At 58.1% G+C, this 22,657-nt stretch overlaps 1 protein-coding gene across 22 annotated transcripts in view; it reads right to left on the bottom strand.

The window, feature by feature from the left end:
• GRB10 (growth factor receptor bound protein 10) overlaps window positions 1–22,657 on the bottom strand; it is a 160,258-nt gene that overhangs the window by 51,828 nt on the left and 85,773 nt on the right. For 19 of the 22 annotated variants that reach the window (XR_014814227.1, XR_014814226.1, XR_014814228.1 and 16 more), the window contains 2 exon segments: window positions 9,826–10,030; window positions 6,188–6,329 (listed from right to left, as the gene is read on the bottom strand). The exons of the other annotated variants lie outside the window; for them this stretch is intronic. Coding sequence is in view for 16 of the 19 variants with exons in the window: in XM_084974058.1 (XP_084830184.1) it covers window positions 6,188–6,329; window positions 9,826–10,030 (347 nt within the window). In the remaining 3 variants the exon portion in view is untranslated. 22 annotated transcript variants of the gene reach the window in all.

Genomic DNA, 22,657 nt, shown 5'->3' on the forward strand with positions numbered 1-22,657 from the left:
CTGCGTCCCGGCCACAGGCAGCTGTCACCGCCCTGGTCCCTCCTATGGTGCTGCACACGACACTCGCATCTGTGTCTGTGCAGGATTTTCCTGATACTAACGAACCCCAAGAATCCAGGATCCAGAAGCAGGGCGGCGAGAAAGTGCTAGGACTCACGAGAAGCTCCGCTGCAGGATGACAACGAGGAAGTGACGGGGTGAGGCAAAGCCAAACCACATCCGTCCTCAGCATCTGGTTCTCCACCGGGGACCAAACATAAATTTACCAGCAGAGGCCGTCCTCGTAGAACCTTTCCAAACGGGTCACATCTGTGTTCTTTTTTTCCTAGAAATGCCGAGACTTGGCTGCACAGTGCGGGGAGGGTGTGGGCAGATGTTTTACCGAATTCTCCGTCTGAAGACACTCAGGGCGCCATCACCTGCTTTGCGCCAAGTGAGTCTTCTGATTTTTCTAAAAAACATTTCTTTTACCCAAACTGCTCCTCCTTCATGTTTGTCAAGAGCGCGAGGCGGGAGCCCAAGAAAAGAGGACGAGCAAAGGGGCTTGGGGGCAGAGGCAGTGCAAAGGCCACGGCCAGCTCGGGGAACTCAGGTGGGGAAGGTTCGGGTCCGTGTCCTTCGTGAGCGCGGAAGGGCTGGGACCCTGCTGGGACCCGGCGGGTGGCAGAGAGCCTGTGCAGCACAGAGAGCCCTCAGCCAAGACCCAGAGGTCTGACACCTACTTTTGAACCTCGTCATTTCATAAAACACTGTATCTTAAACTGCCAGTAAGGGACACATTGAGAGGCCGTGGAACGGAACCAGAGTCCTTCCGTGACGGTCTATGGGCTTTTTTTAAAAGCGCGGGTGCTCATGCTGCATGCAGAGGGCAGCTTCTGCACGGCGCGACCTGTGGCTTGAGACAGGAACGGGAGCAGAAGTGAGGGGTGTCGGATCGCATGCATTTACGGCAGAGCGGTCGGGGTGGGCAGTCCGGCCAAAGGCTCATTTCCTGGTTCTTTCCTAAAGAAATTTCAAGTCAAAGCATTAACAGCAGGAACGGGCAGATTAGTTTGGCATGGAAAATCATTTCTTTTTTGTTGCTGTTTTGTTTTTTAGGCCGCACCCAAGGTACATGGAATTCTTGGGCCAAGAGTCAAATCTGAGCCACAGCTGTGACCCAGGCCACAGCTGCTGCAATGCCGGATCCTTAACCCGATGCTCCACAGCAGCAACTCCGGAAAGTCACTTCTCGACCAGGCAGCTTGTGTCAAAGCCACTGACACAGAGGTTCTGACAGCTACCTGCTCTGCCCTGGCCTTCGCCTCTGCAGCAGGACCCAGTCGCAGACGCCTGCGCCGGACACAACAACACTGAGATTTTTGGTGAAAGTACAGTGATTCTTCCCATGAAAGCTATCAATGATTTAAGTGTCCACTGTCCCAACACACCTGCCAACTCCAGATATCAAGAGATACTTAATGCTGTCATAGAGGGTCCTGAGCTTTAGGGAATTTCTATTTGCAAGACCAGTGCTCTAACCCCTGAGCTATGGAGCCAAGAATTTCTGTTCAAAAAGATATTTACGGGGAATTCCCGTCACGGCACAGCGGAAACAAATCCGACTAGGAACCATGAGGTTGCAGGTTCAATCCCTGACCTCGCTCTGTGGGTTAAGGATCTGGCGTTGCTGTGAGCTGTGGTGTAGGTCCCAGATGTGGCTTGGATCTGGCATTGCTGTGGCTGTGGTGGAGGCCCGCGGCTACAGCTCTGAATTGACCCCTAGCCTGGGAGCCTCCGTACGCCACGGCCCTAAAAAGACAAACAAATAAATAAATTAACTAAATGAAAAGATATTTATAGTCCAGAGAAAGCCAGGGGTTGGGATCTCACAAGAGGTTCTTGAGATACCCTCCTGTCTCACACTTAGCGACGCACACAGCCCAGAGCGCACGGCAGACACGGCTCCCCACCTGCACCGCATCCCTTGTTCAGACGGAAACACAGGCGTGGGAAGAGGGTCACCTTGGGGCTCTGGAATGTTCTCAGGCTGCACCCCTCAGTGGGCTCTGAAACACCTCGGTTTGGGCACTACTCCCAGAAGTCTGAGGGATGGGCTTCACCTTTTAAGAACCATCTAGGCCAATTCTGCCTCCCTCCCCAGAGCGGGTTCTGCGGGAAGCCGGCCGTGGACAAAGCGGCTCTGTGATCCTAAGTGTCTGAGAGGCTGAGTCAGCCTAAAACGCAGCTTTTCCTCTGCTTAGGATGCCTCAGAGCCTCCAAAACCCAGTGTGGAACGCAAATTTCCAAGGAGGTGACGAAGCCAAGGGCATTCTGAGGGCTTGGAAAGCGGAAGTCCCTGATTCCTTCCGCCTGAGGGACCCCACAAAGCCTGGCTGCCTGATTCTCCCTGGGGGACCCCACGAAGTCTGGCTCCCCAATATCCCCAGGAGACCCAACAAAGCCTGGCTCCCCAATTTTCCCTAGGGGCCCGCACAGATCCTGGAGGCCAGTGGTGCTGCTTCTGTGGTGGAGCTGCAGGGTCTGGCTGCCCTGTTGCTCCCCTGTCGCTGTATGGCATTTCCAGGGGGGCCACAGAGCCCACCCGCCTTCATATGAAACCCAGTCCCCAGGCTCCGCAGCCGCAGTCCCCAGGCTGGCTCACCCCAGAAGGAGCAGCACTTTCCCACCAAGCCCCAGGGCCTCTTCTGAGAGGCTGCTCCCTCAGAAGAGCTCCTGCTTAAGTGGAAAAAAGCTTCCTGACTCCCGCCCTCTGCGGGACCAAGGCGCTTAATCAGAAACGTGTGCTGCGCTCACGCTGCCTCTCACACAAAAGCATCCTTCCCAGCAGCGAACGGAGGACCCACAGGCTCTGGACTCATCCAGGCCAAGTCCTGCCTCCGCTTCCAGCCCAAGTACTGCAGCTTCTGGGCATGGTGTGGCCCCACGTGGGAACCGTCTGCTCTCTGCCGTGTGGACACGAGCAGTGACCACCTTGAGACAGGTGCTAAAGCACCCGGCCCTTCCCGATAGGACCCGGACCTGCACGTGACCACAGTACCACGTGACACATGGAAAGCCTCTCCCTGGGCCAGGCAATGCATCCTTCTGCTCCGGTGACCCTCTTAAGACAGAAGTTACCCTTACTTCTCACGGTTCTGGAGCCCGGGGTCGGGGTCAAAGGGCGCAGGTGGGGCTCTGGTGAGGACACTGAGGTCTGTCTGCTGCTGTGCTCTCGCCCTGTCCTCACTGGTGCTCCCCTTCTACTGCCACCCCAGGACCCCTCCCTAGGCCCGAACCTAAGGCCATGGCAACAGGGCTGGGCTGTAACACAGGCACCCCAGGAACGCAGACGTGCAGCCCACGCGGCACCCCGACCGCCAGGATGCCCTCAGCTCGGGCCAGCCCAGGACGCCTCTCCCACAGCCCATGGCCAGGACGCGACCGCAGAGTGGACACAGCCCCAGGTGGGGGCAGCGTGGGAGAACTTCCAGGCTTCGCCTGGTGCCTCGTGCGGAGAACGCCGGTGGCTCCGGGGACATCCAGTCCTTCCAGGCAGGCGATGCCTCCTCAACTCCCCCCCGTTGCTGTTCTGCCTTCCTCAGAGATGGCGGCTGCTGTCACTGTCACAGGAGGGTCCTTGTGGGCGGGGCCCACACTGCAGCCAACCAGCTCGCTTCAGGGTCTGGCAGAGGGCCTGGCACACAATAGGCTGCAAAGGGCCCAGCCTGCAGGCCTACAGGGCAGTCGGGCTGGAGCTGTGGCAGAGCCGGCTGCAGCAGTGAACCCGAGCCTCGGCCGTCTGGGGCTGGCCTGCCAGGGGGGCTTCGGGTCCTGCCTGCAGCCACGGGGCTGTCCTGCCACGCAGTGTTACCCGGGGAGTGGGACAGCACTGTCACACGTCACATCGCATCACAGTGGCTGCTTTCCAGGCAGGCCTGCGATCCACACCTGCCCACACCCGCCTCACTGAGCAGCCACCCATGGTTGCAGAGCAAGAACCAGGGCGCGGGGGAGGAGGCCCTGCCCTGTCCGAGATGGATCTAGAAGGCGCTGGCGAGAAGGCGGGGCTGCCTGACCCCCTCGCTCCTCCCGCCCCTCTGACCAGAGACCACACAGAGGTCCCACGGCTCCCGGCTCCTCCCAGACGCTAACACTTTCCTCCGGCCCAGGGGACCTCCAGGGAAGGAGGCGGCATTGGGTGGCCCCAGGCGTCCCGCAAGTTGCGTCCCTTTTTATGCCACCTCAGCACTGGGAGGGGACGCCAACCCCAGCTGCTTCCTCTGACTTTGCAGCAAGAGGAAGAAGGGCAGCTTTCTCCCTCCCTCGGGGAGCAGCAAAGGAGGCCCCGCTCCCGTCACGGTCCGCCCCGGAGGCTGAGCAGCAGCTCCGGGCAGCCGGGCATCACCGCCCCCAGAACACATGCTTCAGGGTATCCCTCTTCTGCGGGACAGAAACGCCCTTCGAGCCAGCTCAGCGCCACGCAGAAGCCCAGGTTCCCCACGCCTGCAAAGCACGGGGGCGCCCTTCCTGGCTGCTGGGCCCCGAGGGCTGGAGGAACCTGGACAGAAACACAGGCACCCATGCAGCGTTCTCGTGGGGAACCAACTCTGATCCCAAGAAAAACAGCAGGCAGAATTCCTGGGTTTCCTGATCCTGCTTCCAGACTTGGACAGTCCATGGGGGTGGAGGCCTGTGTTCCTGCCAGCCACTGAGTGAGCCAGATACTATTTCCGTGGTCTTATTTTAGGATGGGAAGGCTGTAAACAAGCTCCGTGCCCAGGCCACAGACAGCGTGTCTAGACCCTCTTACTTGCAACAGAAGGTCAATGGGAAGGCAGCCTTCCCAGATGTACGTCAGGCATGTGACAAGTGCCACCGCCCCAGGCTCCAGACAGAGGCCCCACCTCACCTCCTGGGGGCTGACGGGGGTGGGGGCTGCCAGGGCAGAAGGGGAGCTGCCCTGGGGACTGCCTCCCTCCCCCCCAGGGCAGACCCCAGGGCCCCAGGGGGTGGGTTTGCAAAAGAAGGACAAGGCCCATCTGGCCTTGAGGACGCCGAGGGCGGAAAAGTGCAGAGAAGAAGAGGGCGGCTCTCGCAGAAAAGGCAGGGAAGTGGCTGAGGTCCACGGGGCAGAGAGGACAGCAAGTTCCCAGGACATGCCTGGTTTAGTGGCTGGAATCAGAGTGCCCGACCCTCGGGTCAGCCCCACCCCCCAGCTCCATCACATACCTACCCCCCCAGCTCCACCACCCACACCTGCTCCCTCCCCAGCTCCACCACCCACACCCGCCCCCCCAGCTCCACTGCTCACACCAGCAAACCCCCCACCACTAGCTCCACCACCCACACTGGGTCAGCCCCCTGCAGCTCCACCACTCACACAGGCTCTAGCCCCCACCCCCAGTTCTACCACGCCCCCTGCAGCTCCACCATTCAAATCACTCCCAAGCTCCATCACCCACTCCGGTTCCCCCAGTAGCTCCACCACTGACCGCCGGGCAGTAGAGACCACAGATGCTGTTGGCATCATCGTTGTTACCATTATCACCCCCCACACACCCTGGCAGAGCATCGCTGGGTCTCCCTCCCAAGCCTGCAGCCCACCCTGCCAACAGGGGATGGCGGGCGGTTTGACCTTGGACACGGTACTGAAACTCAGCCTCCGTTTCCCACCTCGGGGGTGACGGCTGTGTAACAGGCAGCACAGTTTGACTTTAAGGTAGAAACTGCTGGTTTAAAAAGGTGCTGGCATCTTCTGGGTCCAGTCAAGATTATACGGAGCGGATCATACTGAGAGTCAGGAATGTTGCAAAGCGTCCAGCCCGGGTGCCCAGGAGGCCCAGCATTTAAGGGCTCAGTATGCAGACAAAGACGACAGTGGAGACATGTCCCCGGGGAACTGAAATTCATCTTTCAGCACCAAATTACTACTACCACTATCATTCACCATTTTTATGAGACTCTTCTGTAACATCTAAACATCTAACACATCCCAAAGGTTGTCTCTAAAACGTCCCCGACCTAAGTGGAGTTGTGGCCGATGGATTAAAAAGCCTCATGAAGCTACAAGTCTGGCAGCAACGGGAAAAGACCGAGAAGCAGAGATCCCACAACTTCCCTCCCTTCTTCCCAAAGTAAAAAGCCAGCTCACCCGTCTCAGCCCCACGCCGGAGCAGCCTGACGCTCAAACCAGAGGTGGGCTTACCTGCTTGGCAGCGGCCTGGCCTGGCGGTAAGGAGCCGGGCGAGAGCACAGGGGGGCTCCCGGGGCCACAGAGCTCGGGGAAGGGGTTGGGGATGGCAGGCAGCGACGAGGTCCTAAACTGCTGGTCCTCCTCCTGCAGGCGCCTGTGACAGGAGAGACAACCTCGTTACAAGCTGCCGCCGGCTCTAGGCCCAGGACCAGGTCAGAGCTGCTGGCGCCTCCACGTTCATACCGCTGCACTCACGGCCGTCAAACGGGGGAGCAACCTCGGTCCACTGTCGGGGAACGCACGATAGAGGCTGGTGCAAACGTGCAGGGGGCTGTCAGCCTCAGCAGGAAGGGGATTCTGACACAGCTGCCACGCGGATGAGCTCCGAGGACACTGCTAAGTGAACCCAGCCCGTCACCACTTCAACCGAGCACCGAGGACAGGCACATTCAGAGAGGCAGAAATAGAGCGGGGGGGCCAGGGGCTGGGGACACGGAGAATGGGAGCCAGTGTTTAACGGGGATGGGGTGTTGGATCTGCAGGATGAAAGTGTTCTGGATCTAGAAGAAATAGGGGAGATGGCCCCCCTTTTAGTATTTATTTATTTATGGCCGCACCTGCGGCATACGGAAGTTCCCAGGCCAGGGACCGAACCCCTGCCACAGCTATGACCTGCGGCAACACCGGGTCCCTTAACCCATGGCACTGGGCCGGGGATCAAACCTGCACCTCCACAGCAACCTGAGCCGCTGCGGTGGGATTCCTAACTCACCCCACCGCATGCCAGAGAGCTCAGCCATGCTGGTAACACAGCCCGATCTTCCGTAGCAGCTTGTTGGTGGCAGGGCATCCAGGTGACACACAGGGTCTGTGTCACACAGAGCGAGAGGGGAGGAGCTCCCACCTCGCTCACCTCCCAGCCCCCAAGCTACCGCTAACCAGTGACCCGCTGGAGAGTGTTCATTTCATTCCAAATTTCAGCTCAAGAGCCTGACTGTCTGATGCTCTCGTTCACAAAAGCGTCTCCTTTAGGAGGCTGTTTCGAGCCTTTTATATCTTTTTTTTTTTTTTTTTGGCTGTGCCCACCGGCGTGCAGAAGTTCCTGGACCAGGGATGGCACCCACACCACAGCAGTGACCAGAGCCACAGTGCCTGCTAGGCCACCAGGGAACTCGAGTGTTTAAAAAAAAAAAAATCCTGTTTTTTTAGGGCAGTGAAATTACTCCCACGATACCATGCGATTGGGTCCCCATCATCATGTGCATTTGTCCAAACCAGAGACCGTAGAGCATCGCGAGCCAGCCCAGGGTGGTGGGGGGCACGGGCTCCAGGGGACAACGACAGTGATGAGGCTTGTCAGGGACAACAAGGCACCCCTCCCCGACGTGGGATGCTGATAGCAAGGGGGGGGCTGTGTTCACAGGGAGGGAATGTGGGGGGGTCCCAGTATCTGCCTCTCCATTTCGCTATGAGCCTAAAATAAAATGATGCTACTGAAGCGGCCAGACACGGAACATACATGCACCATTCCACACACAACAAACACCCAGAACAGACCCTCCACGGGGCTGTGGGGAGGGAGGGGAAGAGGTCTGGGCCCCTTGGGAGATGGAGATGCTCCAGAACCAGGCGGGGACGGGGGACAGGGGGCGCCCCCGGGGGTGCATCCCCCCCACCGCCCCCCGCACAGTGCTGGGCATGTACTAAACGCCACTACCCACACAGTCTAAAGTGATTCAGTTCAGGTTGGGTGAATTTTACTGCAATAAATTACATTCAAATATTGGGGAAGAAAGTCCCATGTTGACTCAGAGCAGTTCACAAGCATCACCCAGAGCAAAACTAAGGGACATTAGACGGGGCTGAGGAGAGTCCTGCTCAAGAGGCCTGTGGCCCAGGTCCGCCCTTGCACCACTAGCCGGCGACCCGGGCAGGGCTGGGATGCGGCCTGGAGCAGGACCGGGAGGCAGGCTGGGCCGCGCTCCTGAGCTCTCTTCAGCTGTGGGACCATCTGCGGGCAGACCCTGCTCCTGGGCCCCTGGGCCGACCTGCACGCGGGCCACCATCCTCCCAGCACGGCTGTACTGCCCATGACATCGGCTACGGTAGGAGGCCTCGACAGACTGCCACACAGGAGGGGCCTGGCACACTCAGGAATCCTCAGCAGACTCATGTACAAAACGAATCCTTGGGCTTCTTACACTGGTCACCCTGTTTTTAAATGCACCCGAACCTAAGAAACAACAGCACTCAGTTGAGAGAATGCCACTGAGCAGAGGCTGTGCTTGGCACCAGTGTCTGCTCTCTGCAGGGCCCTCCCGCCCTGTGCCCCTCCATCCCCTGCGGAGCTCTGCCCCCCGCAGCCCCCAGCAGAGGACAGGCACAGCCAGAGCTCTGTGCTCAAGGGTCCCGGGCAACGGACTGGCAAGGAGCCAGGCCTTCCTGCACCACCGACCCCCGCCCAGCCCCAGGCACCATCCTCCCAGGGGCTCATAAGGCTGCCTCAGATGCGTGGCCAACATGTTCGGGTCCCACAGAAGCTCACAGAAGAAAAGAATGCCTCCCCGGGAGCACAGGACACAGGCGTGACGCTCCAGGGGGCAGAGCGGGACACACACGGGAAGGAGGGCTGTGACGAGGGGCGGGAAGCCGAGACGGCTCCACCTGCTCCGTGTTCACTCTGCCCCCAACCCCCACGCGCAGCTGGCCACCCTGGGCAAGAGGGTCGTCCAGCTGCAGAAGGCTTAGGATGTCAGATCTGAAAGAAGGCTCGGAGATGTTTCCAGAAGCAGAGAGAACCCTCCCTCCTCACAAGCACAGGAAAGGCGATTCCCAGCCAGACAGAGGACCGAGACACAGCGCCCCACACGCCCTCCGTGAAAGTCAGGGAGGCGGTGGGTGAGAGAGAGTCCCTCAGCTGCCCTCACCCGAAACCTGCCAGAGTCAAGTCAGCTCCAGTCAGGGCCACGGAGGGGGTCCAGCTGGATTTCACAAACACCTCCGCTCAGAAGGCCTACAACGCCTTCATTGCTCCCCTTCGCAGCTGCTGCCCGCCCACTTCTCCCCCCTCCCAGGCAGAGACAGAGCCGAGGGACCTGGACACACTGCCCCACACCCCCTCCAATCCAAGTGCTGACAAAGCTTGCCAGCCGGGGACACATGGATGGAGAAAATGTGGTACCCACGCATGACGGACTATTACTCACCCATAAAAAAGGATGGAGACGCTGTCGGGTTCTTAACCCACTGAGCAGGGCCAGGGATCAAACTCTCATCCTCACAGAGACGCTGTCGGGTTCTTAACCCACTGAGCCACGATGGGAACTAACACTCAGTTCAGAGTCTGCCTCCTTCACTCCCCAGAGCCCCTCCCTCCACCCTAGCCTTGCAAATTCCCTGGAGGGTGTGGTCAGGTGTCTGAGGCTGTGCAGCTCTGAGCAGCCCCTGGACCCCACAGCCCCTCTGGGCCGTGAGGCCCGGGAGCCTGCAGCTGCCTGCCCGGCCCTTAGCCCACTTACTCCAGACCAGGCTCCTCTGCCGGTTGCTGCACATCCCAGAGGGCACAGAGCAGGTGCTTGTAAAAGTGCCCTGAATTGAACCCCCGCCACGGGGCTGGACAGAGAGAGGGGTCCGCGGGCCCCACCACCCACCTGGCGGCGAGAATGTGCAGGGGCTGGGACCGTGGCACCCGGTGCCTCGGCGACGCCTGTGGCCGCAGGGGCCTTGCTCCCGGGGGCGGCGGGCCGCGGGCATGCTGGCCGTTGTGCAGCAGGGGCGCCGTCTCCGAGGCCGAGCACAGGCTCTCCAGGGACGCGTCCATGTCGTTCACCAGGGCCTCCAGGTCCACGTCATCCTCTGTGCGGCAAACGGAGAACAAAAGAGACGTCAGCAGGCCTGAGGGGCCCCGGCCGAGGTCACCTCGGTTCCACAGCACACATCATGTGGCAACACAGGTGGGCAGAGGACGGGAATGAACCGGCCCGTCCCGCGAGGAACCGTCTGTCTCGCAGCATCAGCAGCTGCCTGCATCCCAGCAGGTCCCGCACACCTGCAGCCCCCCTGTCCAGGAGGCCACTCTCCGTGGGCTCTGCCCAGGCCGCTCCAGCCCTGCCCCGCCCTCGTCTCAGCCCTGCCCTGTCCCCATCCCAGCCCCACCACCGCCTGCTCGGGGTCCAGGCCAGGGTCCTGGTCTCTAGCTCTCATGGGAGCTCAGCAGGGGAGCCAGGCAGCCCGCCCGCCCGTGGGCAAGGAGTCAGTGAGTTACATCACCCGCCCGGGGACAGGGCCTGGTGCAGGGTAAACCTGGGAAATGGGCCTCGGGGAATTGAGTGACCTGCCCCAGGCCACACCTGCCCTTAGCAGGGAGCCTTAAATCTGGAAACACAGTTGGGGACGGAGCCGTGGCTCAGTGGTAAAGAACCCGACCAGGAGCCATAAGGATGAGAGCTCAATCCTGGCCTCGCTCAGTGGGTCGGGATCTGGTATTGTCGTGAGCCGCGCTATAGGCCACAGACGCCACAGATCTGGCGTTGCCCCGGCTGTGGTGTAGGCCGGCAGCTGCAGCTCCTGTTTGATCCCCAGCCTGGGACCCTCATATGCTGCGGGTGCGGCCCTAAAAAATAAAAAGAAAACAAGGTTGGCAGCTGCCAAAGTGACCCACCAGGTGCTCCCTTGAGCAGTGAGCCCACTGGACACGCCCCACCTCTCCCGGCTCCCCCCACAAAAGTATCTGATGCCTTGCTTTGTTGAGCCTTCCTGTCTCACAGGCAGAAGGGACGAAACAAAATAGAACCGCGTCAAAACCTAGAAGGCATGGCAGCCGCAGGGCGCAGGGCGGTCGTGGGCAGGAGCAGGTGGCCCCTGAGTGGGTGGGGAGCTCCAGCCTGAAGCAGGAAGTCCGCCCCCAGGCCCCTTTACCCTCAGGCAGCGATGCCCAGCTGAGGAGTCTGGGGAGGGCCTGGACCAGATGAGAGCCGTGGCAGGCAGGGCCCTGAGGACAGAGGGACACGTGGATGGACTGGAGGGGAAGATGGACAGGGGCTACAGGAACAGCAGCCATGGGGGTGCAGTCCCGCCGGAGCCAAGAACAGAAGCCCAGGTGGGGTGGCGGTGCTGGGGAAGAGCTGGGGAGAAGGGGGCGTGCAGAGGTTAGGTAATCCTGGGGCCAGGTGTGAAAAGGCCACAGTGCTGAATCAATCAGTCATTACCATGAAAGCAATGATCAAGCCACCACCAGGGAGGACGCGGGAGTCAGTGGGCAGGGTTCCTGCGCAGAGTGCAGGAGACACGGCGGCAGGTGTGGAAGAAGGGGACAGGACAGCAGGACGTCCTCCCTGCAGGGCGGGTCTGCACACACCCTCCAACCCCTCACCCCTGCGGGGCCAGCGGACCAGGCCCTCATCCGGGACTCAGGACAAAAACCATGGGCAACGGCTGCCCGTCTGCCAAGACCTCAGCTGCTCATCTCCGGAGGAGAGGCACACGTCTCAGTGGAGTGCACAGACGGGGCTGCTGGAAAGTTCTGGGATGTGCCATCATGATGGCAACCCCTCCTGACTCCTATGCAGCTGACCTCTGACAGGTGCTTCAAGTGTGTAGAACAGTTAGGTCCATATGCCACCTTCACCACGATCAACTCCACAACCCCACCTTAAGGGACCTTTTAAGACTCAGGGGGTGAAACACCAAGTCCACTGGAATTACGGAGTAGGCGTTGGTATAGTCAGGTGGCCTTGGTATGGACAGGAGGCCTTGTGTGGACAGGTACCTTTGCATGGACTGGTGGCCTTGGAACGGACAGGTGGCCCTGGCGTGGACAGGTGGCCTTGCTGTGAACAAGCATTTGAGGAAGCACAACAGGCATCAGGTGTTTCACCAGCAGCATCTCCTACTTGATTAAATCCAAGAGGAGAAACCCAGCAGAACGCAAAGGCCACTGGGGTCCCGGCTTTCATCCTGCTTTAGAAGTTAACCAGGATTAGGCGTTCCCGTCGTGGCTCAGTGGAAACGAATCTGACTAGTATCCATGAGGACACAGGTGCGAACCCTGGCCTTGCTCAGTGAGTTGAGGATCCGGCACTGCCGGGAGCTGTGGTGTAGGTCACAGATGTGGCTCGGATCTGGTGTTGCTGTGGGGCAGGTCAACAGCTACAGCTCCGATTCCACCCCTAGGCTGGGAACCGCCATGTGCCGCAGGTGTGGCCCTAAAAAAAAAAAAAAAAAAATCAAACAGGACCAGCACTCTCGTCCCCTGACAGATTTCTGTTGAGAAAAATAAAAGGTCCTGCTTGGCTCCGGGGGATTCTCCCTTGAGTTATTTCTGGCCTGTGCCCGCCGGTGGGGAACCACCGGGGGTCCTGCCCTCTCCCTGCCCCAGGTCCTTCCTGGGTCCCCACCCCCACCCCAGTCAGGCCCCCAGCTTTCGGGACACACGGAATCCTGACGTCCCTGAGAGGACACACAGAGGTGACGGGCCGTGAGCTGATACACACAAGGGCTGAAAAGCCCAAGTGCGAGGCGACCCTTCGCTCCTCCGAGAGGTCGGCGATGAGACCACGCTCTACTGGAACACACTGGCCGGCGAGTCTCTGCTAGAACCAGGTTAACCCCGCGACGGTCACTTCCTACCTGGGAGGTGTCATGAATCGAATCCAAGCACCACGTGGGCATGTTTCTCCCTGCCTCTTTTCCACAGCCCTCAGAGCACAGACACAACTCCTGCAAGCGTCTAAACTGTGCCACCCCAGGACAGACGCCAAGATTTCCTGCGGGGTCAGTTAGCATTTTATTTGTTTAGATGATAAACTCACTTCGGGCTGTCTGATTTTGCCTAAGCTTTGTTAAATTCTAAGACTAATAATTCGATCTTCCCCAGGGGAGTTTTAAAGGGCTGACTGATTTTTATTTTTATTTATTTATTTATTTATTTTTGTCTTTTTGCCTTTTCTAGGGCCGCTCCCGCGGCATATGGAGGTTCCCAGGCTAGGGGTCCAATCGGAGCTGTAGCCGCCGGCCTACGCCAGAACCACAGCAACGTGGGATCTGAGCCGTGTCTTTGACCTACACCACAACTCATGGCAACGCCGGGTCCTTAACCTACTGAGCGAGGGCAGGGATCGAACCCGCCACCTCATGGTTCCTAGTCAGATTTGTTAACCACTGCTCCACGATGGGAACTCCAGAGCTGACTGATTTTTAAAGATGTATATACTTCTCTGTACGCCACGGCTCCTTTTTTTTTTTTTTTTTTTTTTTTTTTTTTTTTTTTTTTAATAACTACACTGCGATTTTACTGGAATGACATTCAGTTCTTGCAAACATTCCACGGGCCCATCTGTCGCAGAGGGCGCATGTCCCATGCCTCCCCTCCGCTATCCATCGGCGTGAGGCCGAGTGGACCAACCCTCAGTCATGCGAGGAAGCCTTTCTACGGGGGTCATGCAAGTGGCTGAATCAAACAGCCAGGGAAAAACAACGCAGATGCTTCTGGAAAGAGAATCAACATGAAGCATCTACTGCTGCTAACTTGAGACCAACATGTGTGCGGTGAGACGGCGCCTCTGAAAGCGATCCTGGAGCCAGGAGGGGAAGCAGTTTTACACGTAAAACTCCCCTCCACGCAGGTCTGCAAGGACACAGTTACTGGACGCATGCAGGGCAAACAACATGGCTGTAAATCAGGCTATTAATAGTTATTTTCCTTCCTTAAATAACCTGACCCTAAACAGGGCCCCGACTCTTGTCCTGAATATCTGAGTCGATCATCTGACCTGCACTGGGTGTCACTGCCACTAGCAGCGAACGGAGGCTAGCTGAGCGTTAAAATGGGTCCGGAGTCAGAGACACATGTGTGGGTTCACAGCCCATTCCAGGTGAGCGTCTACCAGGAACCAAGCCAAAGAGGCCCGGCTGCAGGCAGAGAGGGGAGAGTGAGTCACGGGGCACTCGCCTGGCAGCCCCCAACCCCCGCTCAGTTCACCGCGCCCCACAGTGGCTTCTTTAATGACAGTCAAGATGACACAGGATCTGCTCCACGAGATCATGTCGGCGCCTTAAAGAAATGCTCTTTGCACCACGTGCGCATCTGGCCGCAGCAGCTCAGCACCCCCCCCCCCCCCCGTTTCCACGTGGAAGGCGCACTCGGAAGGGACGGAGAGCAGGTGGGGCAGGACACTTACAAGGCTAGAGCCTGGGGGTGATAAAGCCTCAGGTCAGAAGAGATGTGTCCCTGAGGAGAAAAGTGAATCAAGGCATTTGTGAGGCTGATAGAACAGAACCACATGTTCCATCTAGGAACTCGGCTCCCGGAATCCTTCTAACTTCCCACGGAACATGAGTGGGGGCAACTTTTAGCATATCTGGTCTCCTCTGGCTGTTCCCGGGACAGCTCCAGAGCTCCCGCTAAAGGCGAAAGAATCGGGTTTTTTCTTCATCATCATGAGCCCCTTTCCCACTATGTCTGAGTTGACGTTAATACGGTGATTTCTAGAAAGCCCCCAGTAACCACGTGATGGAGACTGGTTGCCAGGGGAACCCGGGGCCCAGCTGTGTGATGAGAGGCCTGGCACGTCCAGCCCCACCCCCACCTCCAGGGAGGGAGAGGCGGAAGGGGTTACATTAGTCGCAAATGGCCAGTGAGTTCACCCACGATGCTGGTGTAATGAAACCTCTGCCAAGGCCCCAAAAGCCCAGGTCCCGAGAGCTTCCGGGATGGTGAGCAGGTGGGGGTGTAGGATGGGGGCCGGTGCAGGCAGAGGGCTGGCACGTCCAGGCCTCCTGGGTTCCTTTCCCTCTGCGTCTCTTCCATCCGGCTGCCTCTAAGTGGGTCCCTTACAGTGAACTGGTAACCAAGTGAGTAAACTACGCTCCCGAGCTCGGAGGGCTGCTCCTGCAGATGATCAGACCACGTGTGCCGCTTCCGAACGGAACTGTGGTGCAGGACTCCCAGCTGGGGTGCGAGAATTACGGAGTAATTCTGGAGAACAAAGTTCCTGGTGAGGGTGGAGAAGAAAAAAGGGATTTTCTTGACAGCCCGGTACCTGAAAATTCCCAAGCCCATGCGCAAAGGCCAAAGTTCTAACACATTTCTACCGGGACAAGAATTAAAGGGCCAGCCTACCAACGTGCTGAACCTAAACCAGCTTCCCCGGGCAAGTTATTTTTGGTGATCTCTAAGCAATCAGAGCCTTGTGCAAACAGAACTCACCGTGTTACTGAGATGCCTTTTCTGCACACCAGTTAATCTTCTCTTCTCATATATTCCAGTCTCCTGTATTTAAGTCTTAGTATTTAGAGCTGCTTGGACGTAAGTTAAGCAGAATAGGAAAATCACATATTATACTGTGAAGAATATTCTTCTCTGTTCTGATTCATGATGCTTAAAGATTTTGAGCAAATATAAAAGCCAATCACCTAACCACAACTCCAAATAAAAATAAAAATGAACCCTCAAATCCTGTCATTTAAAAAACAAAAAACAAAAAACAAACAAAAAAAAACAACCGACGCCTCATTTCAGTGGTTACCATGAGCAGGCAGGAAAGAGAAAGCCGTACGTAGAATTAAGTCTGTCTAGGATACGCGCAGAAATACATACACGGCCCTGGAGCAATTCTCAGCTCCTGGTGATTTTCGTGTTTGCAAGAGAAACACTTCCCGACCTTTGGGGACGCGGGCATCCTCTCTGCTCTAGCCCCACAGACAACAGTACTTGACAAGTTGGGTGTCTACTAACTGGGGAGCACGTGGCAACAAGCGGGTCATTTTAACAATCTGGAGGAATGGGTGTGGGGTGTTTTTGCATTAGGATCACATATATCCAAAAAAGTGCCGCCAACACTTTGGGGGCGGTGTCCGGCTCCCAGAACGCTCAGCCCCCTCTCTCAGGCCCCACAGGCCACGTGGGTGGAACCATCGCCCAAAGCCTGATCAGGGTCAGCTGGTGACTTGACACTGGGCAGAGATGCGCACATGCACATCCAGGGACCGGCCCAGCTGGACAAAGCGAAGATCAGAACCACCGCCCTGCAGTGCTGATGCTGGACTGTCTGCTCCCTGCTTTGTGCTGGCAGGTGGCAGCACACTTACTTCCCTCGGAGTGCCTTGCCTTCGCCCCGTCCACGCGTGGGACCGTGCGTGCGGGGAGGAGGCGGGCCGGGGTCGTCGTGCGTCCAGTCCCTCGAGAGCTCCGGCACTTCCTTCTGTCATTGAGGAACTCCACGGACCCCACGGCGGGTGATGGAGCCAGGATTCCACCCGCTGCGTGAGGCTGCAGGCACTACTTATGGGTCAGGGAGGCAGGGGCAGGAGGAAGAAGGGATGGGCTGGTCCTGGAGCCTCAGGTCCCTGGACTTGCAGGGACCCTGGGCTCCGTAGTCACACCTCCTTTTGCTTTCAACTCGAGGGGAGACACTGTCCAAGGCTGGGCTGCCCAGATCCCTTCATCTTTGATTCCCCGAATGCAGGAGGCCTCACAAGGGGTGGAAAAGAAATCAGTATCTCAGGAAAGAGGGGCTAAAATCCTATCTCCCTCGGGGAAGGAGAGGATTCTGCCAATTCCCAAAAGCCGAAACCAGAAACTCCTGAGTTACCGGTGGAACCCCAGCTGAGTTACCCTTTCTCCTCAGCTTGCCCACAGCCTGCCATGAAGCATCGCGAACCCTGTCTGGGCCACAGAATGGAGTCAAGTTCATGGAGCTCTCTCAACACCTGACAGCAAACCCTGGGCCTGCGTCACAAGGGCCCCCGTCTGCAATGATTCTGTTTCACGGCAGGCGTGCCCTCCGCCCGCCCAGCACAGGAGGCGCCGCTGCCCCTGGAAGCCTCCGCATCCACTTCTGGTTTCCGAACCCGCAGAGCACAGGGCGGTCCTGAGCGAGGCGGGTCAGGCACAGCCCACGAGCTCTCAGAGCGGCCGCTCCGGGCTGGACCGTGAAACGTTTAGGAGCTCACGTCCAGGCCTCTCGAGACGAAGGGCAGCAAATCCCGCACTTCGCCCAAGCAGCAGTGACTCAGAGTGCCACACCGTGGCCTCCCCGGGCCTGCCGTCCGAGCTGTGTGTCCAGCGCCACGGCCACGCACAGCTGCCAACACTGAGGGCTGGCGAGTGTCCCTGCGCCTCACACGGCCGACTCGTTTCACCCTCCCAGTAACGAGCAGGATAAAAACAGCTCTTCGGCAGCGAGGCAAATAAGCCGGCGCTCGGGGGGAGACGGCCCCCGGCGGCAGGTGACAAAGCCCAAGTTAGAACTCTGATCTCTTTTCTCTTCGAAAGGTCAAAGTGATTATTCCGAACGACGGTGCCGGCGGCCAGGCCGGGCTGCTCCGCGGCGCTCCTGGGAGGCCCGTCGGGGAAAAGCCGGCCCAGGCCGATCCAAAGTGGGGGCGCTTAGCCTAGCTTAGCCTGGAAGCTGAGCACGGCTCCTCGGCCCACCTGCAGGTCTCAGCAAACAGCTCTTCTCCCAAATTCCGCACCCTGAGGACACCCCACAAGACACGGGCCGATGTTCTGAGGATGCGTCTTATTTGGCGTGAATGTGAAAAGTGGAAGGAAACCCAGGGACGACGACGGCAAATCACATCGCCGCAGGGGCCGGCAAGCCCGATCGGACAAGGCAGGTAATCAGAGAGCAGCCCTGCAGCCACGGGGCGTCTGATCTTCGCCCCCGAACGGCACTTCCTTTTCAAGTTGCGGGTCTAACGCGACAGAGTGAAGGTGCAGAAACAAAGCAGTACACACATGGATTTTTGTTTTGTTTTGTTGGCATGCAGGAAGTTCCTGGGCCAGGGATGGAACCTATGCCGCAGCTCCAACCAGAGCCACAGCAGTGACAATACCAGGCCCTTAACCCACTGAGCCACCAGGGAACTCTATGTTAATTTTAATTATGTAAAAAAAACCTTCCTGGAAACAGAAAAAAGCATGAAAAATAAAATCAAAAGTAGGAACTGTCCCTTTGTTAGGGTGCTGCTGAAGCTACCTGGGATGGGATCATTTTTTCTCATGTCCACACCCAGAGCATACAGAAGTTCCCGGGCAAGGGATCAAATCTGAGCCACAGGTGCAACCACGCTGCAGCTGCGGCAATGCTAAATCCTTCAACCCACTGCTCAGGCCCAGGGACGGAACCCACACCTCCACAGTGACCCAAGCTGTGGCAGCCGGATTCTTTTTTTGTCTTTTTACAGTTGCACCTGTTCCAGTCCAGGGTTTCACTCGGTGCTGCAGCTGCAGGCTAATACCACAGCCACAGCAACACCGGATCCGAGCCATGTCTGCAACCTACCCTGCAGCTTGCAACAACGCCTGATCCTTAACCCACTGAGCGAGGCCAGGGGTCGAACCCGCGTCCTCAAGGACACAACGTCAGGTTCTTAACCCACTGAGCCACAGCAGGGATTTTGGGATCATCACCTTTTAAACGTGTCCCAAATCCTTTTCCACACTTGACAGAGAAGACGGAAGGCAGACCCTCTGTCTCCACCCTTCCAGAGGGGACATGAGCTGAGTAAGCCCACTCCATGCCAGAGCCTCAGCGAGATGCCAGCACAGGCTCAGACCCAGGTGAACAGACTCTGGCGGGGACCCTGGTCCCGCACACAGCACTGTGCGTCCCCACGGCCGCTCTCAAGACTCAGGCAGAGGGCCAGCCAGTCCTGGTTAGCCTGTCAGTCGGCCCTTCCGGGCAGAGCTGCCACCGCTTCTCAGGAGTCCCTGGGTCCCTGATGCTTCCATGTCCCTTCCTGATACCTCAGCCCCAGAGGAGCCAGTCCTGGGCAGGGGGCAGGGAGGGAGAAGACGCTGGGATGGGGACACGTGGGGGATGACCCTCCAGCAGAAGGAGAGTGGAGCCCCTCCCTGTCACGAAGCCGAGCCGCTGTTCTAACACCTTCTGCAGCCATCAGCTGGGAGCCAGGAGGCGTCTCAGCCCAGCCTGGCCTCACCGAGCACCAGAAACTCCCAGCCTGGCTCTTCCCGACTCGTAAGTAAACACACTCAGGGCACCAGGTAGGGCAGTGGTTTTTAAACGTCTTGGGCCAGAATCCTCTCTTATAACTGGTTTTCTTTGCCATTCTCTCTCTCTCTTTTCTTTCTTTCTTTCCTTTTTTTTTTTTTTGGTCTTTTTTAGGACCACACCTGAGGCACATGGAGGTTCCCAGGCTAGGGGTCGAATCGGAGCTGTAGCCGCCAGCTTACAGCACAGCCACAGACACGCCAGATCCAAGCCACGTCTGCGACCTACACCACAGCCCACGGCAACGCCAGATCCTCCACCCACTGAGCGAGGCCGGGGACGGAACCCGCAACCTCATGGTTCCCAGTCGGATTCGTTTCTGCTGCTACAATGGGAACTCCCTGAACCTGTTTTCTTATTTCTTTAAGCCATTTTAATTTTTTTGGCTGTGCCTGCGGCATATAAAAATTCCTGGGCCAGGGATCAAAACTGTGCCACAGTTATGACCCGAGCCACTGCAGTGTCACCACCAGATCCCACAGCCACTGAGCCACAGGAGAATTCCTGAGCCATTTTTAAAAAGCAAAAGCAGGTATACAGCAGCCCCAAAATTGCGAGGCAGGACTTGGAGCTGTTCACACACCCACGTTCAAAGCAGCGCCATCCACAGCAGCCGAGGGGTGGGAAAACCATCCGTGTGAGAGGAGAAAGCAGACGGGCCCGTCCTGGGGCGAGAGACCATCCGTCACTAAGTGGAAGGAAACGGACACACCCTCGCTATGAGGCGGGTGACCCCGGGACGCGACGCCCAGTGAGAGAAGCCACTCAGCTGGTCACAAAGGGACCAGTACTCCATAACTCGGGCGGTCAAAGGCAGAGACAGAAAGCGGAAGGTGGGTGCCAGCGGCTGGAGTGGGCAAGGGGCGCGATGACTGAGTGGGAGTGGATTTCAGTTCTGCAAGTACCGCAGTTCTAGGAAGAGCCGGTGGGGAGGATGTACTTAAAATCACCGAACCACACACTTTAAAATGGGTCAAGACGGTACGTTTCATGTGAGGGATGTTTTACCACAATTTGAAAAAATAACAACAGTAAAAGCATTTTTGAAATTGGAATGTTTAACATTCTCAAATACCGTCACTTAAGGTCTTTTCCTGGCTAATGTACTTGGGCTCCATTAAGACGCCTGGGACCAGAAAGCTGCCTGGATGGCACCTGCTTGGACCTCGAGGGGAGGGCGTCCTGGGCTGCCCCCACCAGGAGGCCACACCAGGGGACTTCTGCTGGCCACTCGGCCCCAAGCCCCGCCCCCCTGGTGGACAGGGGCACCCGCGGCCCTCCCGCACCCCAGCACAAAGCCACCTCCACTGCTCTCTGCCTGCATGCGGTGGGGGGCAGGTGGGGGCGTCCTCCCTCAGCAGAAAGAAGAAATAGTACGGAAGTCCCTCCCTACGGCCAGCGCAGGGGCAGGTGGGCTTCTGGGGGCCAGAGCAGGTGGCCCAGGGTGACCATAGGGACAGGAATTTACATGGAGAAGAGTCAAGGGTCCCTCCCTCTAAGAGTTGGGGGCCAGGACCCAGCCAGGAGGTAAAACAAGATCCCGGACGTACCCAGGCAGAGGTTGAGGGTGAGGCGGAGACCCCTAGGGGTGGCCTCTTGGGTCACTGGCCAGGGAGTCCCAGACAGTCCGGCTCGTGAAGGCCCAGGCCCGGCTCGTCCCGAGTCACACGCGACATGGGTTCCTCTTCCCAGCAAACCCTGACTTTCAGCACAAACATGTGCACGCTGCCTCGCCACTGCTGTGGACGGGGACCGGCAGGTACTCAGACCCACCAGTCCGCATCCTCTGATAAGGCGTTCCCGCTCCCATGGCTCGTGCGGGGCCCGGCCCTCAGTGGAGGATGTGATTGCAACTATGCTCAGGGGAGAGGCCAGGCTCCGTCTCTCCACCAGGTCCAGGACCACCCAGGAGGCTTCAACACATGGAAGGGAGGGCGTGTCACCACGTGCAGGGTAGATCAGGGTCAAGGCAGACGGCCCGGCAGCCACACAAGCCACCTCCACCACCGGGACAAACCAGCAGGAAAGGAAGGTCGTGCTGGATCACGCGGACTCCGATTGCCAGGAGATTCCCTTGAGTGCCGCGTGGTCTAGAGAAATACTCATTCCCCTCCGTGACTCCATTCACTGATTTCAAGAACTGGCATCTGCTCGCAGTGACCACGGCTGAGCAAAGACGGTAAGTTTCCCTCTTCCTTGGATTTTGTCCTGCCTCCCTGCTGCCAGGAAGGACCTGGACATCACAGAAGTTTCTTTCCGGTCTTTGAAGACTATCTGTGGCCTGCGCCTTGGAGCAAACCCAACACAGGAAAGGAGTTCCCGGGACCAAAAAGTTACACCTGCCAAGCAAGGACCAAGGACCTGGGCTGCAGATGGCAGAGGAGAGCCCAGATTCAGCTGTGTGATCTTCATCTGGGCCGTGAAGGGACAGCGGGGCGGGGAGAGGGGACAGGGCTACACTCGCCAAACATCACTCAAGTCGGCAAAAGACTGCATCTTTGTCCGGCCTTCCTGCGCGATTTAATCTGCTTCTTCCTAACCTTCTGATTTGGAGTCCCAATTCTTCTAGGACATCAGGCCAACTGGGTGCAAGAAACCATGCAAATAACCTATCATTCTGGAAGGTTCTCATTTTCTGTGAATCCTAAACATGAGTCCAAGAGCCCTGGAAGTGAACAAGGAAAATCCAAGGCACAGCCCAAAAGCCTGTCGCTCCCGGCACCGCGCTGGCAAACAGGCCATTGTTTAAAGGGAAATTAGAAACCGGGGAGTCTGATCATCCATCCTGTTCAACACGAACCTCTCGGACTCCGTGGATTTACCTCCATAAATGCTACCTGACGGTACCCCACAGTCTTCTTCCCTCAACAAACACTCCCGGAGCACCAGCTGCCTCTGACGTGGTGTCCGGTCGTGGAGCTACAGACGTTCATGAGAGAGACAAGAGTCCCACTGCCTGGAAGTAATGAGGTCTAGCAGCCAGCTCTGCAGGAGGACGGTCCCATGCGAAGCGTAAAGCTGCCAGAAGGAGATGGAACTGCCACCAGCTCTGGAGCACTGATGCCCTGCAGGAAGAAGCCAGGACCTCCTCTGCTGCAGGAGGTGGGGGTGGGGACATCCTGAAGAGACGCTGGGCTCCTGGCAGAAAGGGGTGACCTCAGGCCGCCCGAGGGGAACCCCAGCAGAGCCCCATGCAAGAGGGCTTAGGGACACGGGGTAGCAGCGGCGGTACCGAGGACAGGGCGTGTCCTCAGATGAAGCTGCCTTGGAGGAGCTGATGAAGGGTCCAGAGCAGCCAAATCCCCAGAGGCCGGACGCTGTCCCAGGACAGCCGTGCTCACGACTTGGCAGGAGAGAAGGATTTTACGAGCCCGCTGTTTACATAAGTCAGGACAGTCAGGCAGAGGGCACTGCTCTACCAAGAGCCCCATTTCTCAGGCATCGGGATGGGGAAGTCCTTACCAGAGGA

This window comes from Sus scrofa, chromosome 9 (assembly GCF_054392235.1).
Source record: "Sus scrofa isolate SSC_HxYL_T2T_F1_AM1 chromosome 9, Sscrofa_HxYL_maternal_Yorkshire_Landrace_v2.0, whole genome shotgun sequence".
Taxonomy (NCBI): Eukaryota; Metazoa; Chordata; class Mammalia; order Artiodactyla; family Suidae; genus Sus; species Sus scrofa.